At 51.8% G+C, this 20,681-nt stretch overlaps 2 protein-coding genes across 6 annotated transcripts in view; one reads left to right on the forward strand and one right to left on the reverse strand.

Moving 5' to 3' along the window:
- CYB561D2 (cytochrome b561 family member D2) overlaps nucleotides 1–20,681 on the forward strand; it is a 532,125-nt gene that overhangs the window by 7,846 nt on the left and 503,598 nt on the right. The gene's annotated exons all lie outside the window — the stretch shown is intronic.
- Nucleotides 5,750–17,686, reverse strand: TMEM115 (transmembrane protein 115). Of its 3 annotated transcripts, XM_032781442.2 has the most exons (3): nucleotides 16,403–17,686; nucleotides 11,264–11,370; nucleotides 7,330–7,428 (listed from the first exon to the last, which is right to left on the reverse strand). In XM_032781442.2, exons 1-3 carry the CDS (start codon nucleotides 17,332–17,334, stop codon nucleotides 7,415–7,417), a joined length of 1,053 nt encoding a protein of 350 aa, XP_032637333.1. In that variant the 5' UTR covers nucleotides 17,335–17,686; the 3' UTR covers nucleotides 7,330–7,414. The 3 variants fall into 3 exon arrangements, with proteins under 3 accessions (XP_032637332.1, XP_032637333.1, XP_032637334.1); XM_032781441.2 differs by lacking the exon at nucleotides 11,264–11,370 and having other exon boundaries at nucleotides 5,750–7,428; nucleotides 16,403–17,682; XM_032781443.2 differs by lacking the exons at nucleotides 7,330–7,428; nucleotides 11,264–11,370 and adding an exon at nucleotides 11,377–11,508 and having other exon boundaries at nucleotides 16,403–17,684.

The raw sequence follows: 20,681 nt of genomic DNA on the forward strand, positions 1-20,681 counted from the left end.
GAGCCTGTCTTCTGGGGAAGGAGAGAAATGAGTTGGACTGAACCTTCTGTGCCTGGTGGGAAGGAAAGGACTTGGGCTCCAAGAATAAGGAGATTGGAAGCAAGTCCTGTTTTTATACCTGAGTAAAAGAACAAATGTTGGGTTAGGCCCTCCAGGCTCCCCAGGTCCAGCCCTTCTCTGGGAGAAGTCTGGGGCACAGAGGCTAGATCAGGGCTTGATTCCATCACAGCACCCGGGGGCCCTTCCTCATGCCTGGAATAGCCCTGGTGAGGATTCCTAATGGTGCTGTGCTGTGTTAGCTGCTGTGCAGTATTCCCCTTGGCTGCTGTATGAGCATGGAATGATCCTGGCAGCCCATTCACCTTGATGTTGCACTGACACCTCCCTTCTGTTAAAGGGAGACAAAGGAAGTGCCCCTCCTCTCTGTTAGAGGGGTACGAGCAGCTTTGATTCAGGAGGCAGCCCCAGGACTCACTTTGCTGTGTGTGCAGCTCTCCTCCCTGGTTAAATGAACCCCCCTTCCTAGCAGGGAGGTCCCACCACTCCTGCTCTGCAGGCCTCAGGGCTGTAAAAGATGCAGAAAGGGTTTGACTCCTGCTGGAGCCCAAGGAAGCTGCAGCCGGCCGCAGCTGCCATTTCAATCCTCTTACTGAGGTGCAGCATGTTCCCACGAGGGTAGGGGAAGTAGGAGCAGGGCCTGCTCAAGGAACATTAAGCTGGAGTCAGAGGTTTTTTAATTAAAGATTTCAAGCAGTTGCAGCCTTGTCAGCTTTGTGCCTGTTTGTTTTGATTTTAATTGCCTCGTTATCCACTAAATTCTTGCTGAGAGAACAGAGGAATCTTCTTTGATGGGTGCTTTCATCCCTCCATTAACATGCAGCAGGGAGCATTTTTCACTGCAGGGTAAGAACAGCTCCCTTTGCCTAGGGATTTTACCCCTAAGCAGCTGAGGGGAAGGAAGCAGGCAGCGGAGAGACATGGACTAACCTCTAGATACCCTACCAATGAAGATGCTAGCACAGGAGGGACAATGATGCAGCAGGCTGTATCTCACTCAGCGTCTTAGTATAGTTTCTTCCTGCCATTTGCAGGCTACAGGTCAATATCACTAGCTTTTTTTGGCAGCTGCGGAAAAGGAAAAAAACAGTTCAGGCCTCCTGGGGCACCTGCCAACAGTAAGTCTGGGTGCTCCTAGGAGAAGTCATTGTGTCATGCTTAGTCACTTATTGGCCCAGCCTGCATCTGCTGTCCTGGAGCACCTTCCACAGGAACTCAGTGGAATTCATGCTCCCCGCAGTAATTGTAAAACTGCTGGGCTTGATGCCCCCTTCTCAGACACTGCTCTCTCAGATTAAATGAATCCAGCTCAGAAACACGGCAGCTGATGCTTTAAGATTAAAAAAGGAGAAGCAGATTTTGCATCTAAATTAGCTTCATTTAATCAAGTAGATTAAGAGACTAGCAGGTTTATGAGAGGGTGGTAGGTGCTATGGCAGCTAATTCTATGCATCTGGGATCAAATGCAGCATTTTAACCCTTTGGGCACCAGGATTTTCCAACACACATTGCTCATGTCGGGTGCATTAATTCATACAAGCCATTAGATGCAGTGCAGTGAACCAGGGCTCAGGATCATCAGCCCAGCATTTCACATCTGACCAAGGGTTGTGGTGGATTCCCCACACTGACAATTTTTAAATCAAGACTGAGTATATTAAAGATCTGCTTTACCTCAAACAGCTTGTTCTTCCTCACAGGGATGACAAGCATAATCTGGTCCCCAGTAGCATAGGAGTGGGCACGTGCTGAGCAGTCGCACCAGACCTGCTTCCCTTGGGCCCTGACTAGGTTTCCCCTGGCCAAGCCCATGAGCTCAGCAAGGTTTTCCCAGAAGGTCAGTACATACTCCACCACGGATTCTCCATTGGGCAAGGCCTTCCTCTCCCACTCATCCCTCATCAAATCTAGGGGTCCCCTCACCTCCCATACAGCAACTTGAATGGGGAAATCCTGTGGATTCCTGGGGCACTTCCCTGTATGCAAACAGCAGGTCCGGGAGATACTTGTCCGAGTCCTGCAGGTGCTGGTCTGTAAAGGTTTTCAGCATCATCTTTAAAGTCCCATTGAATCTATTCACCAGCCCATTGGACTGAGGGTGATGCACTGAGGCTCAGATGTGTTGGACCTCACACTTCTCCCACAAGCACTGGAGCAGGGTTGACATGAAGTTGGACCCCTGGTCTGTAAGGACCTCCTTGAGGAATCCCCCTCTGTTGAAAATGGTCAGCAGTGCATCTGCCACGGTCCCTGCCTTGATCGACGACAAGGCCACTGCCTCGGGATAGCACATAGTGAAATCCACCACCAGCAGAATGTATTTCTTCCCTGATCAGGTCGCCCTGCTGAGGGGCCACACCATAGCCACCTCTGGAAAGGCTCCTCTATGATAGGCAAAGGTCTTAGAGCTGCTTTACACTTATCCCAGGCCTTCCCCACCCTCTGGCAGGAGTCACAGGACCTGCAACACTGTTGGACCATGTCAAAGACTCCAGGCCAGTAAAAGTTGTGCAGCAGCCTCTACCTGGTGCACTGGATGCCCCAAAAGGGGAATATCGTGGGCCAAGTACAATAGTCTGCGATGGTACCTTTGGGGGACCACCAATTGCCTCCTGGCCTTCCAAGGTTCAGTTTGCCCTGAACCGGTCTTTCCCAGTACAAGAATTCTTTCTCCCACAGGAACCTCCGCTGGTAGTCCTCCCCCTGGGATCCTGCACTACTGTGGCCAGCAAGGGCCCTCAGCTTCTCTAAGGAAGGATCCTACTGCATCTCTGTCTGGAATTCAGCTGCTGGGTTTGAGGGTATAGCCCGGATGGCCATGCCTCAGTTTCCCCACCTTAGGACAGAGGCTCTGGCCCAGCCCTGTCATGCCCTACCCTTGGTGCTTCAGTCCCCTCCTTCAGGAGGTCCCAGATCCCTCGCTGGCTCTGGCTCCAGGTAAGGACCAGGGCACTCTGAGTGCCATCCAGCCAGTCCTCCAAATAATTACCCATTAGCACCTCAATAGGCAGGTGATCAAGCATCTCAACCTCTTTGGGTCCCTCCTTAGCCCCCTCATTTCAGGTGTATCCTTGCTACAGGCACCTTGACAGGGGGCCCAAACACTCCCCTCAGGGTCATGTATGCATTGGGCACTAGCTCGTCTGGGTCCACCACCTCAGGCCACGCCAGTGTCACCTCTGCATTCATGTCCCAGAACCTCTGGATGCTCCTTGTACCCATTGTCCCCGGGACCTGTCCCACACTCACCCAGAGAATTGAGTATGGGTGCTGTGGAACTGAAGCCCTGCCTTTGAGAGGTCTCAGTGAATCCCCTTCCGTGTCCCCAGTGTGGGTCTCCCTCCTCCCCCATATCTGCTGTCCACAAACTCATCCGCCAGTGCCCCTGCACTGTGCAGATCTTTAGGCTTCCGATCCACTAACCACATCTTAAGGTCTGGAGGGCAAATGTCAAACAGTTGCTACAACCCCACCAGGTTATACACAGCCTCTGCAGTAGTGGCCCCTGTGCCCTTCCCCCACTTGCGGAGATATTCCCCCAGCAGGCTGGCAACCTTCTTGTAAGTGATACCCAAGGTCTTGTGTATACCCTGGAATAGTTTCCTGTATTCCTCAGGGGTCAGTTGAAGCTGCAGCAGTAAAGCCTGTTTGAACAGGTCATAACCCCCCTCTCAATACCATCCATTTGGCTGAATGCCTCTATGGCCTTCAGGTCCAGCAGGGGGGTTAGCCTGTCTGCAGAGTGAATCTGGTGCAGATCACTGGCCTTCTCAAAGGCTGTAAGGTAGGCCTCAATATCCCCCCCTCTTTAAACTGGGGCAGCAGTTTGATGTCTAGATTCCCCCCAGAACTGACAGCTTGGGGCTCTTCCCCACTTACCCCCTGTCAGGCCCTCTTGGCCTGCTTCTCCTCTAACTCCAATTCATGCTTTTGCTGTTCTGCAGTTCGCCAGCCTCCGCTTCTTCAGCTCCAGCTTCTTCGCTTTCAGCTCCAGCCTCCACAGCTCCTCCAGGGAGAAACCTGACTGGGGAGTTGGACTCCTGGCCGCTACACGGACTGCCCCCACAGCTACTCCCTAGCTATCCGGGCATCCCAGGAGCCCCCCTGGAATCTGGAGCCTGTTCCTCAAACTGGTCATTCTCTACAAGCTAAGCCGTCAGCTGCTCCTTAGTGAGCCTCCCCACACTCAGCCCTCTCCCCCTGCACAGACGTGCCAGGTCTCTCTTATGGAGCTTGGTATAGGCCATTTCCACACTGGTTCCTTCAATTCCCTTGTTTTATCACTGGCAGCCACTCACTGCAAAGGGCCTGCAGTCACAGCCAACTGTCTACAGGATGCATCCACAAACCATCCTCTGCTACCATGTTGTCATGGACTCTCAGGATGTGCCCGCTCTTGGCCCATACGGTCCCTGAGGGGACCCCCATTCAGTGTGACAGTCCTTCTCGAGGGTTCACTCTCTCTGAAGGGTTAAGGCCCTCTGCCTCCTGGAACCACACTTCTCTGAGCCTTAACACACCTGTCTCTCACCACTGGCCCCCTCAGGGAGTCCACTCGCTCTGGACCCCCAGGGCCTCCACTCCCAGAGGGAATAATGCAACCCTGTCCTCTAGACTGGAGTGACTCTCAGCCGGTGTGAAACAGGAGGGTTTTTTGAGCATCTGAACACAGCATAGGAAACTCTCAGGACCTTCAGGGCTGGCCTCCCTCAGCACAGTACATCCAAGTCTCCCCTGCATCCAGGTGGGCTCTGGCTGGTCTCCCCCGTCCCAAGCTCTCTGCTTTCCAGCTGGTCATCCAGTACCATCTGCCCCCAAGCCGTCTCTGTTCTTCATCTTCTATCCAGGTAAACAGGGTCGCCTGGGCCTCCTCTCCAATCATCCGTCCTTTGTTCCCCACCAACTGGTCAGGTCACCGAGGTCCACTCTCTCCGCAGCCCATTGTACTCCCACTGGCCAGAACTGGCTCAGTCTCCTGAGCTGGGCCTCCCGGTCACCACTGGTGGGGTATCCATTCTCCCAGGCTTTGGTTGGGGTCCCAAGTTCCATTGCTGGCCCTCTGTAACAACAAACTCCCTCTGCCATAACCTCATTAAACCAACAACACTCAGAGGTCCCACCTCTTGGCATGCAAACCATTGGGAGGGGAAAAAAAATCCCCCACTTCGTCACACCTAATCCACAGGATTTCCAGTTATTTCAACCTGAACCCCTACCTCTCATCGCACCCTCACATGGCACGCCCCCATCACTCTTTCAGAGACTGGAAACCATCATGTGACTAAATGGGGGACTAAGATGAGATCCACTGAATTAGTTTCTCAAGGGACTGAGTTAGGATCTGAGCATGGCTTGCTAGGGATAAAAGCCCAGCCCCCAAATTCTTCTGCTACCAATGCTAACCAAACCCCAGGAGCCTTCACCCCCAGCTCTGGTTTTGGCAGAGCCAGTCTCATGTCCTGTGCTCTAGCAGCCATCTAGACTAAAGAGACAGCTGCTCTTAAACAGAGGGATCATCAATGGCTCAGAAAAACATACAGCTTGAAAGCTTTGCCAGACATTAGGATGGGACTCAGACTTACTGGTGATGTAGGGATCAGAGCAGATAAGGGATATAAAATGAAATGGAAGGGTGACCTTCCAAACAGGACCTGGGCTTTGGGTGATCTACAAACTAAAGTGAGAGGCACTCTTTGAAATAATTTGTTTATTGATACTGAAATTCCCATATGTTTATTTCTCGGTTGACAAAACCTTCTTGTGTGGCCCTTTTAAAAAAACAAATCACACACACGCACACTCCTCAGTTTGGTAGCTGCCTCCCAGGGAAGTACACAAGCTGGAGCGGTATAGTCTTGGGGGGCTGGTTCTCAAGGAAAGCTTTTCCACAGAAGCCCCCACAACCCCTCTCCAAAAAATCCCATCAGCACAGAGGAGGGGAAAAGGAGAGAGGAAACCAACATTTTAATCAAAGGGAGGGGAAAAAGCAGGTGTTGGAAGAATTGTCAAGAGCCCCACCATAAAACAGATTTACCATCTGACAAAGAATCAATGCACAGATGATTCATCCAAGCAGCAGTGAACGCGCAGGTCCTACCCAGTTCAGAGGCCGTGTTACAATTTAAATCACCATGAAAGAAATTAGAGAAAAACCAAAGTAGCAATAACACAAATAAAATTAAACCCCTCTAGGACACCCACAGAAAGACTAGGGTTGATGTATGTCCATGGACTAGGCTCAAAGCTCTGTGGCCCCAGACTTTCCAGTCAATAATTCAAAGTAGGCAGCTGCAGCAAGGGGGCGGTATTAAGCAATTACTTTGTAGCTAAACAGGCTTATCTAATGATCATGGCAAATTCCCAACTCAGGAAATTATTGTAGTCAGTTCTTGCCAGATAATCGGGGCCAGAGGGGAAAGGGTTAATATAGCAAAGGGATTAAGAAAAACTTCCTGCTCCTCAGATCAGTAACAAAACTAACTTTGAAAGGGAAAAAGCAAGCTGCAGGGTACTTTTTAACAACCACCACCACAAAATTAAGAGAGAGAAAGTGCTGTATCACTTGCTGAGTTTGCCCTCTGGGATGCTGTGAGGGTCATCTAGTGGTCTAGCACACAGGCTTCAAAACTGGGACCTGACCAACCACGCACAGGGCAAATCCTGAGGCCGGATGAGTCCAGTGCCTCCGCCCAGACAGTGCCATGGCCACCACTGAGGCATACACAGCTAGCCCCAGTGGCAGCTACTGGCAGAGGCAGCCAGCGTAAGGCCTCTCTGGACAGACCAGTCCATGTCCTGTGCTGAAGAAACACACGAGTCCACCTCCCCTTGGTGGTTGGCGCCCAGTCCTGCTTAGTGTCTTTGAGGAACCTCACATCACCACTGAAGAAAGCAAATGAGAACCAGAGCCCCAGCAGGAGAGAGAGCCCTTCCAAGAAGCCAGCATTGGCTAACAGTTACCACCCAGAGACAGTCTAGAGACATGGCATCAGCCGACTGTGGCTATTAAATGCTGGAATGAGGTAGCCCTCTCCTCTTGAGGTTGCTGGAGGTGTCCCCTTGCTCCCTGCAGACAGCATTACTGGGGAGCAGACAGGACTGAGAGAAGATAGAAGGGATCACTCTGACAGGGGAGGTGGTGTGTTCACAGGTCACAGCTGAGGGGGAGCATCCTCAAAGGTGATGAGACTGGACTCCTGGCTGGCTCCTTTCCCTGCAGCATTGGCATCCCGGCTGCTTTGGCTCTTCTCAGGGAGCAGCGGCCTGTCCGCCTTGGGACCTTCCTCATCCTCATCGTCCTCCATGCTGGGCCACGCTGACTGGTCCTCCACACGTTTCAACCGCTCATTCAGCGCCTTCAGGGCGAGTTGTCTATAGGACAAGCACGGACATGCAGGGTTAGTGCAGGATCAACTTCAGGCACTCCCAGGGAGAAGGGACAAGGCACGTGTTACAGCGTGCTGGGCACTTCATGGGTATTGGGGGGGTGGGGGGGGCGAGGGACATCTTCCAATGCTTCTATCGACTATCTGTCCAGCCCAAATAACCACTAGGGTGGAAGCAAAAGAACTCTAATACAATAACCCTGCTCAGCTTCCTGCCCACTCTCCTTTTGCTGCATTTCTGCCCCACTTCCTCTGGTTCAATCTCTGAGTGGCTACTGTTCCCCATACATCAGTTACCATCCTTGGTGCTCCTACCTCCTGCTGGCTTGTAACTCTCTCCACCAAACCTGCATACAGCTCTCCATCTCTCGACTCAGGTGTATCTCCCATTTATTCTGGCTGCTGCTTCTCCCAGTCTGCGACAGCTTTATGGTTTAGTCTAGCCCCCTCTGCTCATCTCCCCATGGCAGAGCACCCTCAGCAGCAGCAAAGAGTTAAGGACGTGTCTCTGCACTTCCCGCACATTGCCTATCTCCAGCAGAGGCAGTAGGGTTTGTGTGTCAGTTTCACTTGGCTGCTCTTGCCTGGGAGATGCTATGGGCAGTAGTGAATGCACCAACACAGTTCTCCTTGGTGGGCATTCCTTACAGGGGAATTTCACAGCGCAGAGGCCTAAGTGCCAGGGAAATGCAGAGCTCCTACAGGTACTCCCAGGACTGAAAGTAACTTAAAGAACTTACTGGCACGCCACAGTCCTGAACGGGGGCGTGGCCTCAATCAGAAGAGGCGGGGCCTTTCAAGATTTAAAGGCCCTGGGTTCCGGCTGTTGCTAGGAGCCCCAGGGCCTTTAAATCACCCCAGAACTACCAGCTGCAGAGGTGGTAGGGAGCCCCAGGGCTCAGGGGCGAATTAAAGGGCCCAGGGCTCCGGCTGCTGTAGAGTTCCAGGCCCTTTAAATCACCGCAGGAACCCAGCTGCTGGAGCTTTGACAGGGATTTAAAGGGCTCGGGGCTCCCCGCAGCGGCCGGAGCTCCGGGCCCTTTAAATCACCGCCGCGGAAGCCGCTCCAGTCTGGCACGGCGTACTGGCTCTTGCCAGCATGCCATACCAGACTGGATCGGCTTACTTTCACTTCTAGTTACTCCCCAGATCTAGCCACCAATAAGCACAGACCCTCCTGTGGCTATGTCTTGGGTAACCTTGCTAAGATCTGAACAGATCAGGGTCTCCTGAAAGGCAGCAACCCACTAGGTTAGGCCATCAACACCAAGAACCACATTTGGTGAAAACATCGATGAATGGGACTTGGGAGGGTCTCCCAAGGGACAGAATCTTTCAGGATCTTGGCTTCAGTCAGGACAGCATCTGAACCAAGACCCTCTTCCTGCTGCCCTCCCCAGGAACAGTCAGTTGCACTTAAGGCGCATCCCTTGCGAATGCAGCATTGATATGAGACCCATCAGACTGTAAGGTCTCTGGGGCAGAGAGCATCTTTTACTATGTGTCTGAATAGCACCTACAGGGCCCTGATCCTGACTGAGATTGTGTGAATCCCTCAGCCTGGCTGTAGCGTTAGATCACCCAGGAGCACTGTTCAGTGCCTCCGTTACTCTTCTGCTGCTAACATTATCCCTTGAATAAATCCCCCCCTCTTTCCTGGGATTAACATCTGCTCATCAGCTGAGGTCAAGCCCCCACCCTTCTGAAGGGAAATTCTAAAGAGCGTGGGAGTGTTTGTGGAATATATGCATGCCAGAACGCCAGGAGATTACATTTGGTGCAGGCCTGGGGGCATCCTGTGGCCCTGTGTTAACCAATGTCCATCCTCTCCTGGGAGAATCTCCCCTGGGCTGTTCCTACACAAACTGCTTCCCCCAAGCATGCTGGCAGGAAATGCAACTGTGGAATGAAACTGGCACCATCCTTGTCAGTTTTACTCCTGCTGCCACTGGGGAACCACTAGAGTAGGAGGGACATTGGCTTCATCCTGGGGCAGAGAGAGGTAAGAGACTGAAGTGGAAGGGAGAAAGAAAGGAGGTGGAGGAGACAGACAGGTCAGAGGGTGCAGCACACATTGGCCAGTGGGTTTCTTGTTCTTTGGGCCAGAAGAGACTGGGAGAGCTACTGATACAGTTCAATCATTGCCTAGGGGTGGGGAAGTGCCATGTCAGGCAGCGCTCCCATCTAGCTGCCCCTAGTTGGGAGAAAGGGTCTTTGAAGGGGAAGGAGTAAAGGTAGGCTAGGAGATACCACTGCTCGATAAATATAAAAATGCAGATTAGTTTAAATTTGATTAACAAAATATATTTGTATTGTAAAGAGACCCTGACTAGCAAGTAGAAGGAATACCTTGAAATGAGTCATAAGGCTAGAGGGAATGAAGTGGGGAGGACATCTGGTTCAAAGAATAACTGATGAGACAAGGAGAAGTTTCTAAAAAGGCAGCCTCTGACCCATACGGGTGACTGCGGATGATTTTCAATAAAACAGAGAGAATTTGTCTTAAAATGAACCAACATTGCCTTTCCCACCCGTGTTAAAGCTTATGTGAGCCCCGGTGCATTGAAAAACTCTTAGTCAGCAACAGCGAGGGGAGAAAAAGCCTTGAGGATTGTAAATATTATCTGGATTAAGATTGGAAATAAGGGTGAACTGTCTCCAACTGGTTTTTAGCTGAGGTCAGTAACTGGCAATGACATCACTTGTTTGTTGAACGGCAGAAAAAGTAAACTCTCAAAGGGTTCATTGAGTCATGCAGATGTTATATGTTGCAGCAGACCGATATGGGTCTAAGCATGCCTGAGTTTAGCCTATTGAGTGTAAGTATGTTGATCAAATGCTTATGTGTTGTTACTATATTAAGTATAATAAATTGCTTATTATTTAGGCTTTTAGGCATGTTCAAAGCAATTGTATAAACATTATTTGGCGTTTGGACTTAATAAAGGAATTTATGATTAAATTAGTGTCGTAGTAATACCCTGTGGAAAAATTAATAATTCCAATGCCACCCACAAAAACAAGAAGGGAGTGGTAAGACAGTAGCAGAGAAGCAAGAAGAGAGGGAAAGGCAGGAACAAGGACCCAAGACAAAGGCCTGTCCTGTCCCACCCCATGTCTCAGAAGTAATTTAACCCTCACTGCAACAGGAAGCCAGACCAGAAAGGTTAAGATATATGGAGCCAAACAGGTGCTTTATCTATTCTACATAAAAACAAGGACATTTGTTTTCCAAGTCAGTAATGGATTACAATGCAACCCTCACTGCAAGCCCCTTGCAGAGAGTCTGCTCTGAATTTGCACTGGCCATTGACTCACATTTGCCATGCCACATTATATAGGAGCACTCATTGTCTACTGGGAAATTATGCTGTGTGCTGCAAGATGCAGCCGGAGGAATGAGAGACATTCCAGCTCTGAGTCATTTCTGTTCACTGCCCAGCAGTAGTTCAAGAGCCTGCCAAATTTACTCACTGGATAGAAGGGAGGGAGGAAACAATTGTCTCATCTCTAGAGGCGAGTTCCCTCTGAGACAGGGCTGAGGCATACTGACAAGGTAATTGGGGCTAGGGAGTTTGCACTGCTGCTCATCAGATCCCCATTTCTGTGGGTCGAGTCTCCTGGGCTCTCGAGCTGGCTGGTTTCACCATCACTAAAGTTGCTTTAAAACTTACCCTGGTGTGTGCATCCAAAGGGAACAACTCCACATGTGTTCCTGATACAAGGAGGGACTAGAAGGAACTTAGCAGGTTTGTGATAACTGCCAAGGGCCTATCTCTGTTCCAGATCCCACATCACCTCACCATCTCAACAGGACTCACCTGAAAGATGCCAGCGAATGAGAGAGAGCACTTGGAACCTGGGTCGGCTGGAGGAAGAGGAAGTGCTTGAACCAGCAACATGCGCCAGTGTTATTGCTGTCCCACAGCTGGTTTAATGGAAAGCAAACTGTCCCATCTTTTCTGAGGCAGAGCAGGGGCCAGGCGGGTCTAGGCCCACCCATAACTAAAGGCCTGCCCCCTCAATTACAGGAGAGGAAGCACTAGGTCCAGGCTATAATCGATTGCTGGGGACAACCAAGGAGAAAACAGGAATGGGCTTGAGATTAAAGGCTGGAAATCAGGGAACCAGAAGAGACAGAGTAGAGCACCCCAGACAGCACCCACCACCCTTTAAAGGCATCCCAGGAATCAGTGGACACTGCCCAGAGATATAAGCGGACAAGAAATAGGCCCCATGGGTGCAGAGCACCCCTCCTCTCCACCCCCCGCACCAGCCAGCTTTCTTCTCCTGGTATGATGGATGGTCATCTCAGCTAGCACCAGGAGGATGCTGACAAGCAGGTCCCATGACTTTGTGGGGGCGTGGATGGGGTGTGCAAGAATCAGGAGGTACAGGGAAAAGTGCAAACCTCAGTAAGAGGTTTTGGAGGAGCCAGAAGAGGGGCTGCAACCTGACACATTCTACATACACGTGTGCCAAGGTCTCCCTCTCCCCAAAAACAGGACAGGTGTGGGGAGGAGTTTGTGAATCATGCCAGGTACATGCCAGTGCTCATGGCACTGTGAAGGAGTCACATCTCCAGTGGGCTGTGGGACCAAAGTGGAGCACAGACTGGCCCACTGGGGTTCCTCACCCTCAGCAGGTGGCAGCAGGCCCCGGCACTTGGTGTCAAGGTGGAATCCAAAGGTGAGTAAGTGGATGGTATGAAGCACAAAGATGCACAGATGTTCCCTGGTCCTGGTTCAGAGGTGGACCGACTGGCTGGATGTCGTTCAGCCAACTCAGATAACATGTTAGGGGCGGCTGAGGAGGCTCATGGGGCAGGGGCCTGATGAGTTCTGGCAGGCTGGAGTGAGTGGGGAGGACCTACCACAGGAGCTGCTCGAAGAAAGTAAGAGAAGCAGGAGGCTAGGCTGCCCTCACCTCATGGAGCACGACAGGGGACAGACAGGGTTGGAAGCCCCATGTGCTGGCCAAGGGATCCACCCAGTCCCTCTGATCGTAGTCCAGGAGGTCTCTGATTCTGGTGGTGCCAGGACCATCATCTGGCACACCAGAGAGGACTCCACCACCTGCACACAGCAACGGCAGGCTGTGTGGCAGCGGTTCTGTGAGGAGGTCCTCCCACTCAGTGGCAGCTACAGACCTGGTCCCCAGGACTGACTTGCAGGTCCTGAGGAGGTCCTAGGAAAAGACTGGCAGCTCAGAGAAGCCTCAGGGGAGACCTCTGGGGTAGAGGCAGAGCACAGGGGCTGTGGCTGGCATCTCTGTGAACAAATCAATTCACTCCTAGGAAGCTTTAGTGAATTATACCGAGACCTAGATGCTCTCTGATGCGACTGGAATATTGGTGTCAAGACACCAGCAGGCAGGAATGCCTATTTCCACCCTCACTACGGGCACTCAGCTTCTATTGATGTCAATGGCAACTTTGTACCTGGCACAGCTGCAAATCCATGGTCTGGCCTGGCCGAGAATTCTGCCCAGTTTTTAAAGCCACTCTCCATGCCCTTTGCCTATCTGCTTAAACCCATCACAGACTTAGGACAGAGAGCTGCCTCTGCAGAGGGACTCTTCACATCATTCTCTTCACTGCTTTGCATAGTGCCCACGCCCGCAGCCATCTGCAGTCCTCACTGCCATTGTCTGTACACCCCATGTCAATCAGAAAGGCCAAAGCAAGTTCTTCACATTGAAACTGGGCTCTGTGGGAGTCAACCTGGGTGGGTCCAGGAAGGCACCGAAGGATTTCAGAAACAACTACTGCGCAGGCACTTAGGGCTCCCAATGGCTCACCCTAACAGAAGGGCTGGTCACATGCCCTCTCTGATATGTCACCAGGAAGGGAGACTCCAGAGAAAAAAACACCCACATCAAGGAAACTGACCCTCTGGGTAAAACACCCAGTGGCAGCTCAGAACAAGCCATAGGGGGAAGAGGCTGCAGCACCCACATGGTCCGCACCTGCTCCAGAGTTAGCCATTCTAAAAGGCCAGACAGCAGGTGTACTCTTATCTGTCATCACATGAGCACGATCAACCCTCTACCCTGAAATGCGAAACTTTCATTTAAAACTCATCCCACAGTTATTGTGAGGCAATAGCATCAGCACTTCTGGATGGGCTACAACAGTGTTTCTTGAACTGGGGTCGCCACTTGTGTAGGGAAAGCCCCTGGCGGGCTGGGCCGGTTTGTTTACCTGCCCCGTCCGCAGGTCCAGCCGATTGCGGCTCCCATTGGCCACGGGTTGCTGGGAGCAGCGCGGGCTGAGGGATTTACTGGCCACTGCTTCCAACAGCTCCCATTAGCCTGCACTGGCGAACTGTGGCCAGTGGGAGTCGCGCGGGGCAGGTAAACTGGCCCAGCCTGCCAGGGGCTTTCCCTACACAAGTGGTGACCCCAGTTTGAGAAACACTGAGCTACAAGAAGCCAGTTTGACAGCCAGCTCCAAGGAGGAGGAAAAAAGATCTGGCTAGCAGGACATTTCAGAAGCCCCAATCCAGGCCAACAATGCAGGCAGCTAGGAAGGTGATATGAAGCTGTGAAGAGCTTTCCTCCACAGCAGAAGGGCTGGATTTCCAAGAAAGCTCAGATCTAGGGCATCAGCAAATATGTACAGATGGTTTTTATTATAAGTTCGGCAACTGCACTGGAGCCAAACTCTCCTTTTCCCCTCCAGGCTTCCTAGAAGGGGCTCCTCCCTCAGTCCTCCAAATCTAGGTGAAACAAAGCAATCAGCCTACCCAGAATACACCTTGACTACAGTGCATCCTGTAGTGCTCTGGATTCCTGGTATTGGCAGTTGTTGTGGAAACAGAGAGTGCAATGTGGGGATTCATAGAAGTGGGCACATAGCAACCTCCTGAACTGTCAGTGCATGTTGTACTCTAGTTATTTGTTTTCCCACACTAACCACGTTCTCCACCCAGGCATGCAATCTCATTTCAGCTCCTTTCCTCCCCTCTAGCAGGATCCTCCACATCTCCAGTACTCCTAGCACGATTCCTCCACTTTAATCCCTCCCGGCACATGATGCCACCTTCTGACAGGAGCTACCTATGAACATTCCTACTTAACCTGCCAGTGGAGGGGATGTGGAGGGATTCTCTCTCTACTGCACTTTTGTCCTCAATCCCAACAGCCCATCTGTAACCAAGAAACCATGCATTTGGGCAGGAATTTAACCCTTCGCCAGCTCCCTTTTATCCTCAACTGATATAACAAAAGTCTGTTCCGCTGCATGAAGCAGTACATGACAACTTCTGCTTTAAGAATGGCCATCCAGTTGAATGCCAGGTGGAATGCACCTGAGGCTGGGCAGCTACCTACAGGGCCTGATCTGGCAGAGAGCCAAATGCTCTCAACTAAGTTCGGCAGAAGGCACCTAGCAGAGCTGGGCCCAGAAATGCCCATAACATTGAGCCGTCATTAACAAGAACGTGATTAGCTGGCAACTTTTTTCAGCAGATTCTTAGCTCCATTTCACTCTGAACGCTGCAAGCTGGGGCTTGAGACTTTTAAGCCAATCTTTCCTGAACAGCCTGTGAGAAATTACTAACTGGGCAGCTGTGCAGATGTGGCAGCTGCTCAGGTTACTGCCACCTGGCTAGCTCTAGCAGAAGCTTGAATCAGTTACCATTATTCCAAGCCCTATCTCCCCCAAACAGGACTAACCTGAATACAGGGAAATGTTTACACAGAAGACAATAAAATGTGAAGGTTTCTTGCCTCACTTGCTTGCGAAACTCATGAAACACATGATCAGATTGCACAGTCAACTGAGAAGTTAAAGGGAATGAGTGCAAAATCTGACTATGAATAAAAGGGTTCATGAAAAATTTACAACAGTGTTTGCAATTTTTCTTTTTAAATATTTTGCCATTGAGTTCAACCTAACCAGCTGCCTGGATTCAACAGATCAAGAAAGTGACAGTGACTAGAAAAGGTGAAACTGACTCAGTTCATTTTCTTCCCCATACTGGAAAAGGGAGGAAGAGTAAGCTAGCATGACTGGCAAAGAGCAAATTAAGGCCCCAGCCATGTGGAGACTCATGAACCTTCGGCCCACTGATTTCAACAGGAATACTCTTGCACTTGAAGTTAAGCATGTGCACAGGGACTAGATTATTAAAATGGCAAGGATCTAAGCCATGTATTAGGAACAAAGATAATATTTTTAAAAAGGAAGGTTCAACAGCTTCCCTTGAATTCTTAAATAGGAATGATGAGATGGCTCCCACTTCTGAAGTGGGCTCCACTGCTGATGGAATGTTCTGGTTCGATGCACGGGAAGTCCCTTTCCTCGGGTAGTTTTATTTTTCTCTGCCCTGGAAATTCCTTTTTTGGGATGGGGTGGGGTGGGGTGGGGTGAGGTGAGGAGGGAAATAGGTAGTAAGAGGTGAACTAAAAGGATTGCTGCCTGCTGACCTCAGGGTTTCACTCCCCTTAAGAGACCTCGTCTGTACAAGGATCTCCTTCAGAATTTTTTGTGATTATCATCGCTGAAGTTTTACTAGCAATAGCAATGGTTGGAGTGCTACTGTGCACAAGGCATAAGTGTTTTTAACAGTGTGTGGGGTAGATCTGCTCTCCATAGAACCAGATAACATAGGCCCTAAAATGCAACTGTCCCACATCAGGGCCTCCATTGCTGCTGTCACCAGTAGGGCTCCACCAGGGAACAAATCCTAGTGCAGACAATAGTTGATGGCTCCCCAATGTCAGATGCAGGGGGTAAACACAGAGCCCTGAATTCAGATTGAGAGAGGCAAGTAAAGGAGGGGCAGATTTTCAAATATTCCCCTTTTAAAAATAATCCTTATAACATTTAAACCCAGACACAGTAATTTGAAACCAAGCAGTTTTGTGCTCTTATTAAAACTCATCTCAATTAACCCTTAGTAGGTATCTAGCACTGGGTATGCTGCATGAACTCATCATCTGTAACCACACAATACCTTCTCCTCTCAGCATCCTGTGGGTCTGTTCCAGGCAGGCTGATGGTGATGGATGAAGGAGCACCGACATCGTAACGCTTCACTGTTTTCCGGCAAACTTTTACCTTCACCAAGATGCCATGCACCAAGTTGGCCACCAAACCAATCACGGGCTGCAGGATCTCAGGAAAGAACGTGGCAAAGGCAAAGTGGTCTGACATGTCTCCACGTCCTCTACTGTGCCGCTGGTAGAAACGAAGATAGATCCAGCTGGAGAGGACCCCAAAGCCATAAGAGGCCAATAGGTTGCTTTCAATTAGGGTGGTCAGCCTCAGAACAGCCAGGATAAGGATTAAGAGCATAGGGACCACTTTCATCCGCACCTGGGGCACCTTCAGGACAGTGCTGTCACCCATGGTCTGCTTGAGGGCCACCAAGACCCCACCAAGGAAGCCCAGCATGCCGTGAATGCGAACAGTAAACAGGTACGAGAGATTGAATGACCCCACGTAGGTGAGAAAGTAGGCAAAGGCTCCCAGAAGCCCAACTGAGATATTCACCACTGCAAAGAAGATCAGGAGCTCCAGTGCTCCCCACAGGGGCTCCAGCAGCCTGCCAGCCAGCACTACTGTGGCCAGGCTCACGCCAACGTCCCAGACATGCTTCTCCACCACACTGTGTGTGGCCAACGTCCAGATCCAAAAGTTGGGTGGGAAGAGGTAACCGGGAGTCACGCCAAGCCCGAACACTGTGTCCACAGCAAAGGATAGAAGGTAGAGCAGGATGACAGCTGCACAGATGGACTTCACCACCACACTGGTGCTGGCCAGCACAGCCAGAAAATGCTGCCGGGCTACTGGGAGGTACCGGTTCATGTTGAATCTCTGCCCCCACACACCTTCACTGAACCAGTCAGAGGCCTTGATTTGATTCTTTTGGGGGGGGTCATGCATCCAGCAGCCCCCTCTCCACCTCTTCCTCAGTATGGATAGAGCGGACTTCAGTCCTCACACCGGCCACCACAGGCACCGAGCGGGGAGAAGACAGAGCTCTCCACCCTGCTGATCAGCCTCCCTCCCCACCACCCTGACAGCACAACAAGGGACCGTTACCCTGCCTGCCGGAGAATCCAAAAGGGACAAGCCCAGATCCCCTTGGCCCTGTTACCCAAAATGCTCAGACACCCCAAAGTCCCACTGGAGTGCCTCCACTACACCTTGTGCCCCCTACACCCCGTTACCCCACCCCCGCTCGTCCGTCCCGGCCTGTGCCCCCTGCACACCCGTACCCCACCCCCGCTCTCCGTCCCGGCCCGGCCCCCGGCACCCCGTTACCCCACCCCCGCTCGTCCCGTCCCGGCCCGGGCCCCGCGGCACCCCGTTACCCCAAGCCCGCGGGGCAGAGCCCGGCTCCTCTTGGCCGTGTGCGCACGGGGCCCAGTCCCGAGCCTCGCGGGCGTGTCCCGGGCCTGCCACTCACGCCCCTTCACCTCAGGGGGCTGCCGGGCCTCCCTCCTGCCCTGCCCCAGGCCCGGCCCCGCGGGCCTCGCTCAGCCTCGGCCCTGACCGACCCCGCCTCCCGCGCCCGGCTGCAGCCCCGCTGGGCACCCCACGCCACTGACTGCTCCCCCCGGCCCGGGCCCTCACTCACTCACTCACTACCCCGCCGAGAGGCGACGCGGACAAACAGGGCACTGCGCCTGCGCAACACCTTCAGGGCCTTCCTAGTGCACGCCGGGAATTTGAGTCTCGAGGCCGTGCAATGCCGCGGGACGCAAAGGGGAGGAGAACGAAAAGTCCCAGCATGCACCGGGTTGGCCGGAACGAGAGGCGCCGTTGGCGAAAGGTTTGCTGGGGTATGTAGTTTTGGGTAGGGATGTCCAGGGCAGGAGGAAACTAGCCCGTGCGCTCGCTCAAATCGTGTGTGTCCACGAGCCGCCATGGAGGGAAGCGCAGTGCAGCGCGGGATGTGGCTGTCCCAGGGCACCCCGATCCACACTGGCCAGGGACTACCTGTGTGTGCCGAGGCTCTGGGCAGGGCCTCAAAACAGAATCCCAGCCCTGACCTAGGGAGCTGGGGGCCGGGAGGGGCCCAGGGGTGGGGAAATGGGACCTGCCTCGCCCCTTCCTAGCCAGCCTCTGCAGCAGGGAACAGGATCTAGTGATGAAGGTAAACTAGGGACACCAGATCACAAGTGTGAAAAATCAGGACACCTTTTTGGGGAGGGGTCTGTACTGGTCGCATATATAAGACAAGGCCCCTAATATCAGGATGTCTGGTCACCCTAAGGCAGTGAGGTGTGATGGAACTGCAAACCTGGGCACGTCATGCTCCCCAGGCATCGGGGAACCTGCCTTCTGGGAGATGGGACAGAGTGGAAATAGGGGGAAGCCCTGGTCGGGGCAGGGCTGGCTCCAAGGTTTTTGCTGTCCCAAGCGGCGGGATAAAAAACAAAGCCACGATCACGATCTGTGGCACTTTGGCAGCAGCTCCACCATGCCACTTTATTCTTCGGCGGCAATTCGGCGGCCGGGACAGAGGGACTTTCCCGTTGGCCGCCCCAAGCACCTGCTTGCTGCGCTGGTGCCTGGAGCCAGCCCTGGGTGGGGGTTAATCATGAGAGGTCCTACCCTCAGCTTGCCCATCCTCATACTCGCTCATCCTCATACTCCTTCATCCAGCTAGGCCATGGGGGTTGCAAAATCCAGAGCTAAACCCTGATGTTTTTTATAAGACCAACAGGGGACACTAGGGAGAATTCCAGCTTTTCAGGGGTGGGAGCAACCACTTGCTGGTCTGGGTACACCAAGCTCTGAGGATCTCAGCAGCATGATAAGAAAGTCACCTAGGAACCCCTCATGGCAGGGTGACCCGATGGGCACTCTGTATTCATTTATGGACAGGGACCTCTCAGCATGGGAGCAATGTAACAGGCTCTCCGGCTTGTTATAAAGCATTTGGAGTCCATCTTGATGCCACTCATAACAAAGGGCACCCTAACATTTCACCAAACACAATAAAGGGGTCCAAAACTTCTCACCAGTCACTGCTGAGGTCATCCTAGTGTCCCACCAATCACAGCATAGGAAACCCAAGCATCCCACCAATTACAGTCAAGGACAGCTCAATGCTTTAAGCACTTCCTCCACCTTGAGACTGCGGTATCCTCAGATGCATGTGATGTTCTCCTGCTCGCATGTTCTCAAGCCCTTCGAACGAAGACACCCAACATTTCCCGGTATTGATACTGTTCTTATGCTTTATTTCCATAGCATTATGGGCTCCATGTCCCCATACAGCCAAGTACAAAAGGTCCCTGCGTCTGTGGGCTTACAGTCTGAATTAGACACCACAGTGCAAACAAGGATGGGTTAAGGGATGTATGATGGAGAAGACGGGCTAGGACCATAACTAGACTGACACAGCCTCCAACTGTTTTGCTATCCCCGTTGTTTAAATGTGAGATGCAGAAATGTCTGTCAAACCGACACAAACAAGCCTGCAGTAAACACAGCCCCAAACATTCCAAAACCATGAGTCAGCTCCCCGCCCTCCCCCCAGTCATGACATTGACTCAGTAGTCATGAGATGTTCACACTAATCAGTGCTGGGTTCTTTTTATTTGCCTCCTGGATTTTTGGGCTTTTATGCGCCACATTTCCCAGCTTTTCTCTGCCATCGCAAGGGCTAGCAATTTACTATTTTTTAAAATGAAAGCTGAGTCTCAGGTAACCACTTGACTCCTGGCACTGGAACTAAAAGAAAAAAAACCTCACTACTGTGAGACCCATGTCAAATCACAAGAGTTGGCAACAGCAAGTCTGATAAGGACAGGGAGGAATGAGAGCTCACTAGAAAATGATGGTGTTGGAATCAAGGATTAGAAAACATGCCTTATAGTGATAGATTCAAGGTGCTCAAATCTATTTGGCTTAAACTCCCTTGGACTGTCACCTGGTGCACTGAGACTACCTCTGAGCCTGATTTCTCTGCCAGTTTGGGCCTCCAGAACCCTGCCTTGTCGAGCCAGACACGCCAGTCTGCTCCAGCACAGACCCAGGATCTGCACCACATGCCCTAAAGCTGCAGACTTAACTGAAAACAGCTTAAGAAGTGCTCATGTCCAGACACCCAACTCCCAATGGGATCCAAACCCCAGTAAATCTGTTTTACTCTGTATAAAGCTTATACAGGGTAAACTCAAATTGTCCACCCTCTATAACACCGATAGAGAGATAGGCACAGCTGTTTGCTCCCCCAACTACTAATTACTTACTCTGGGTTCAAATAAACAGAAGTG

The sequence above is a fragment of the Chelonoidis abingdonii genome, chromosome 16, assembly GCF_003597395.2.
Source record: "Chelonoidis abingdonii isolate Lonesome George chromosome 16, CheloAbing_2.0, whole genome shotgun sequence".
In the NCBI taxonomy this organism is placed as follows: domain Eukaryota; kingdom Metazoa; phylum Chordata; order Testudines; family Testudinidae; genus Chelonoidis; species Chelonoidis abingdonii.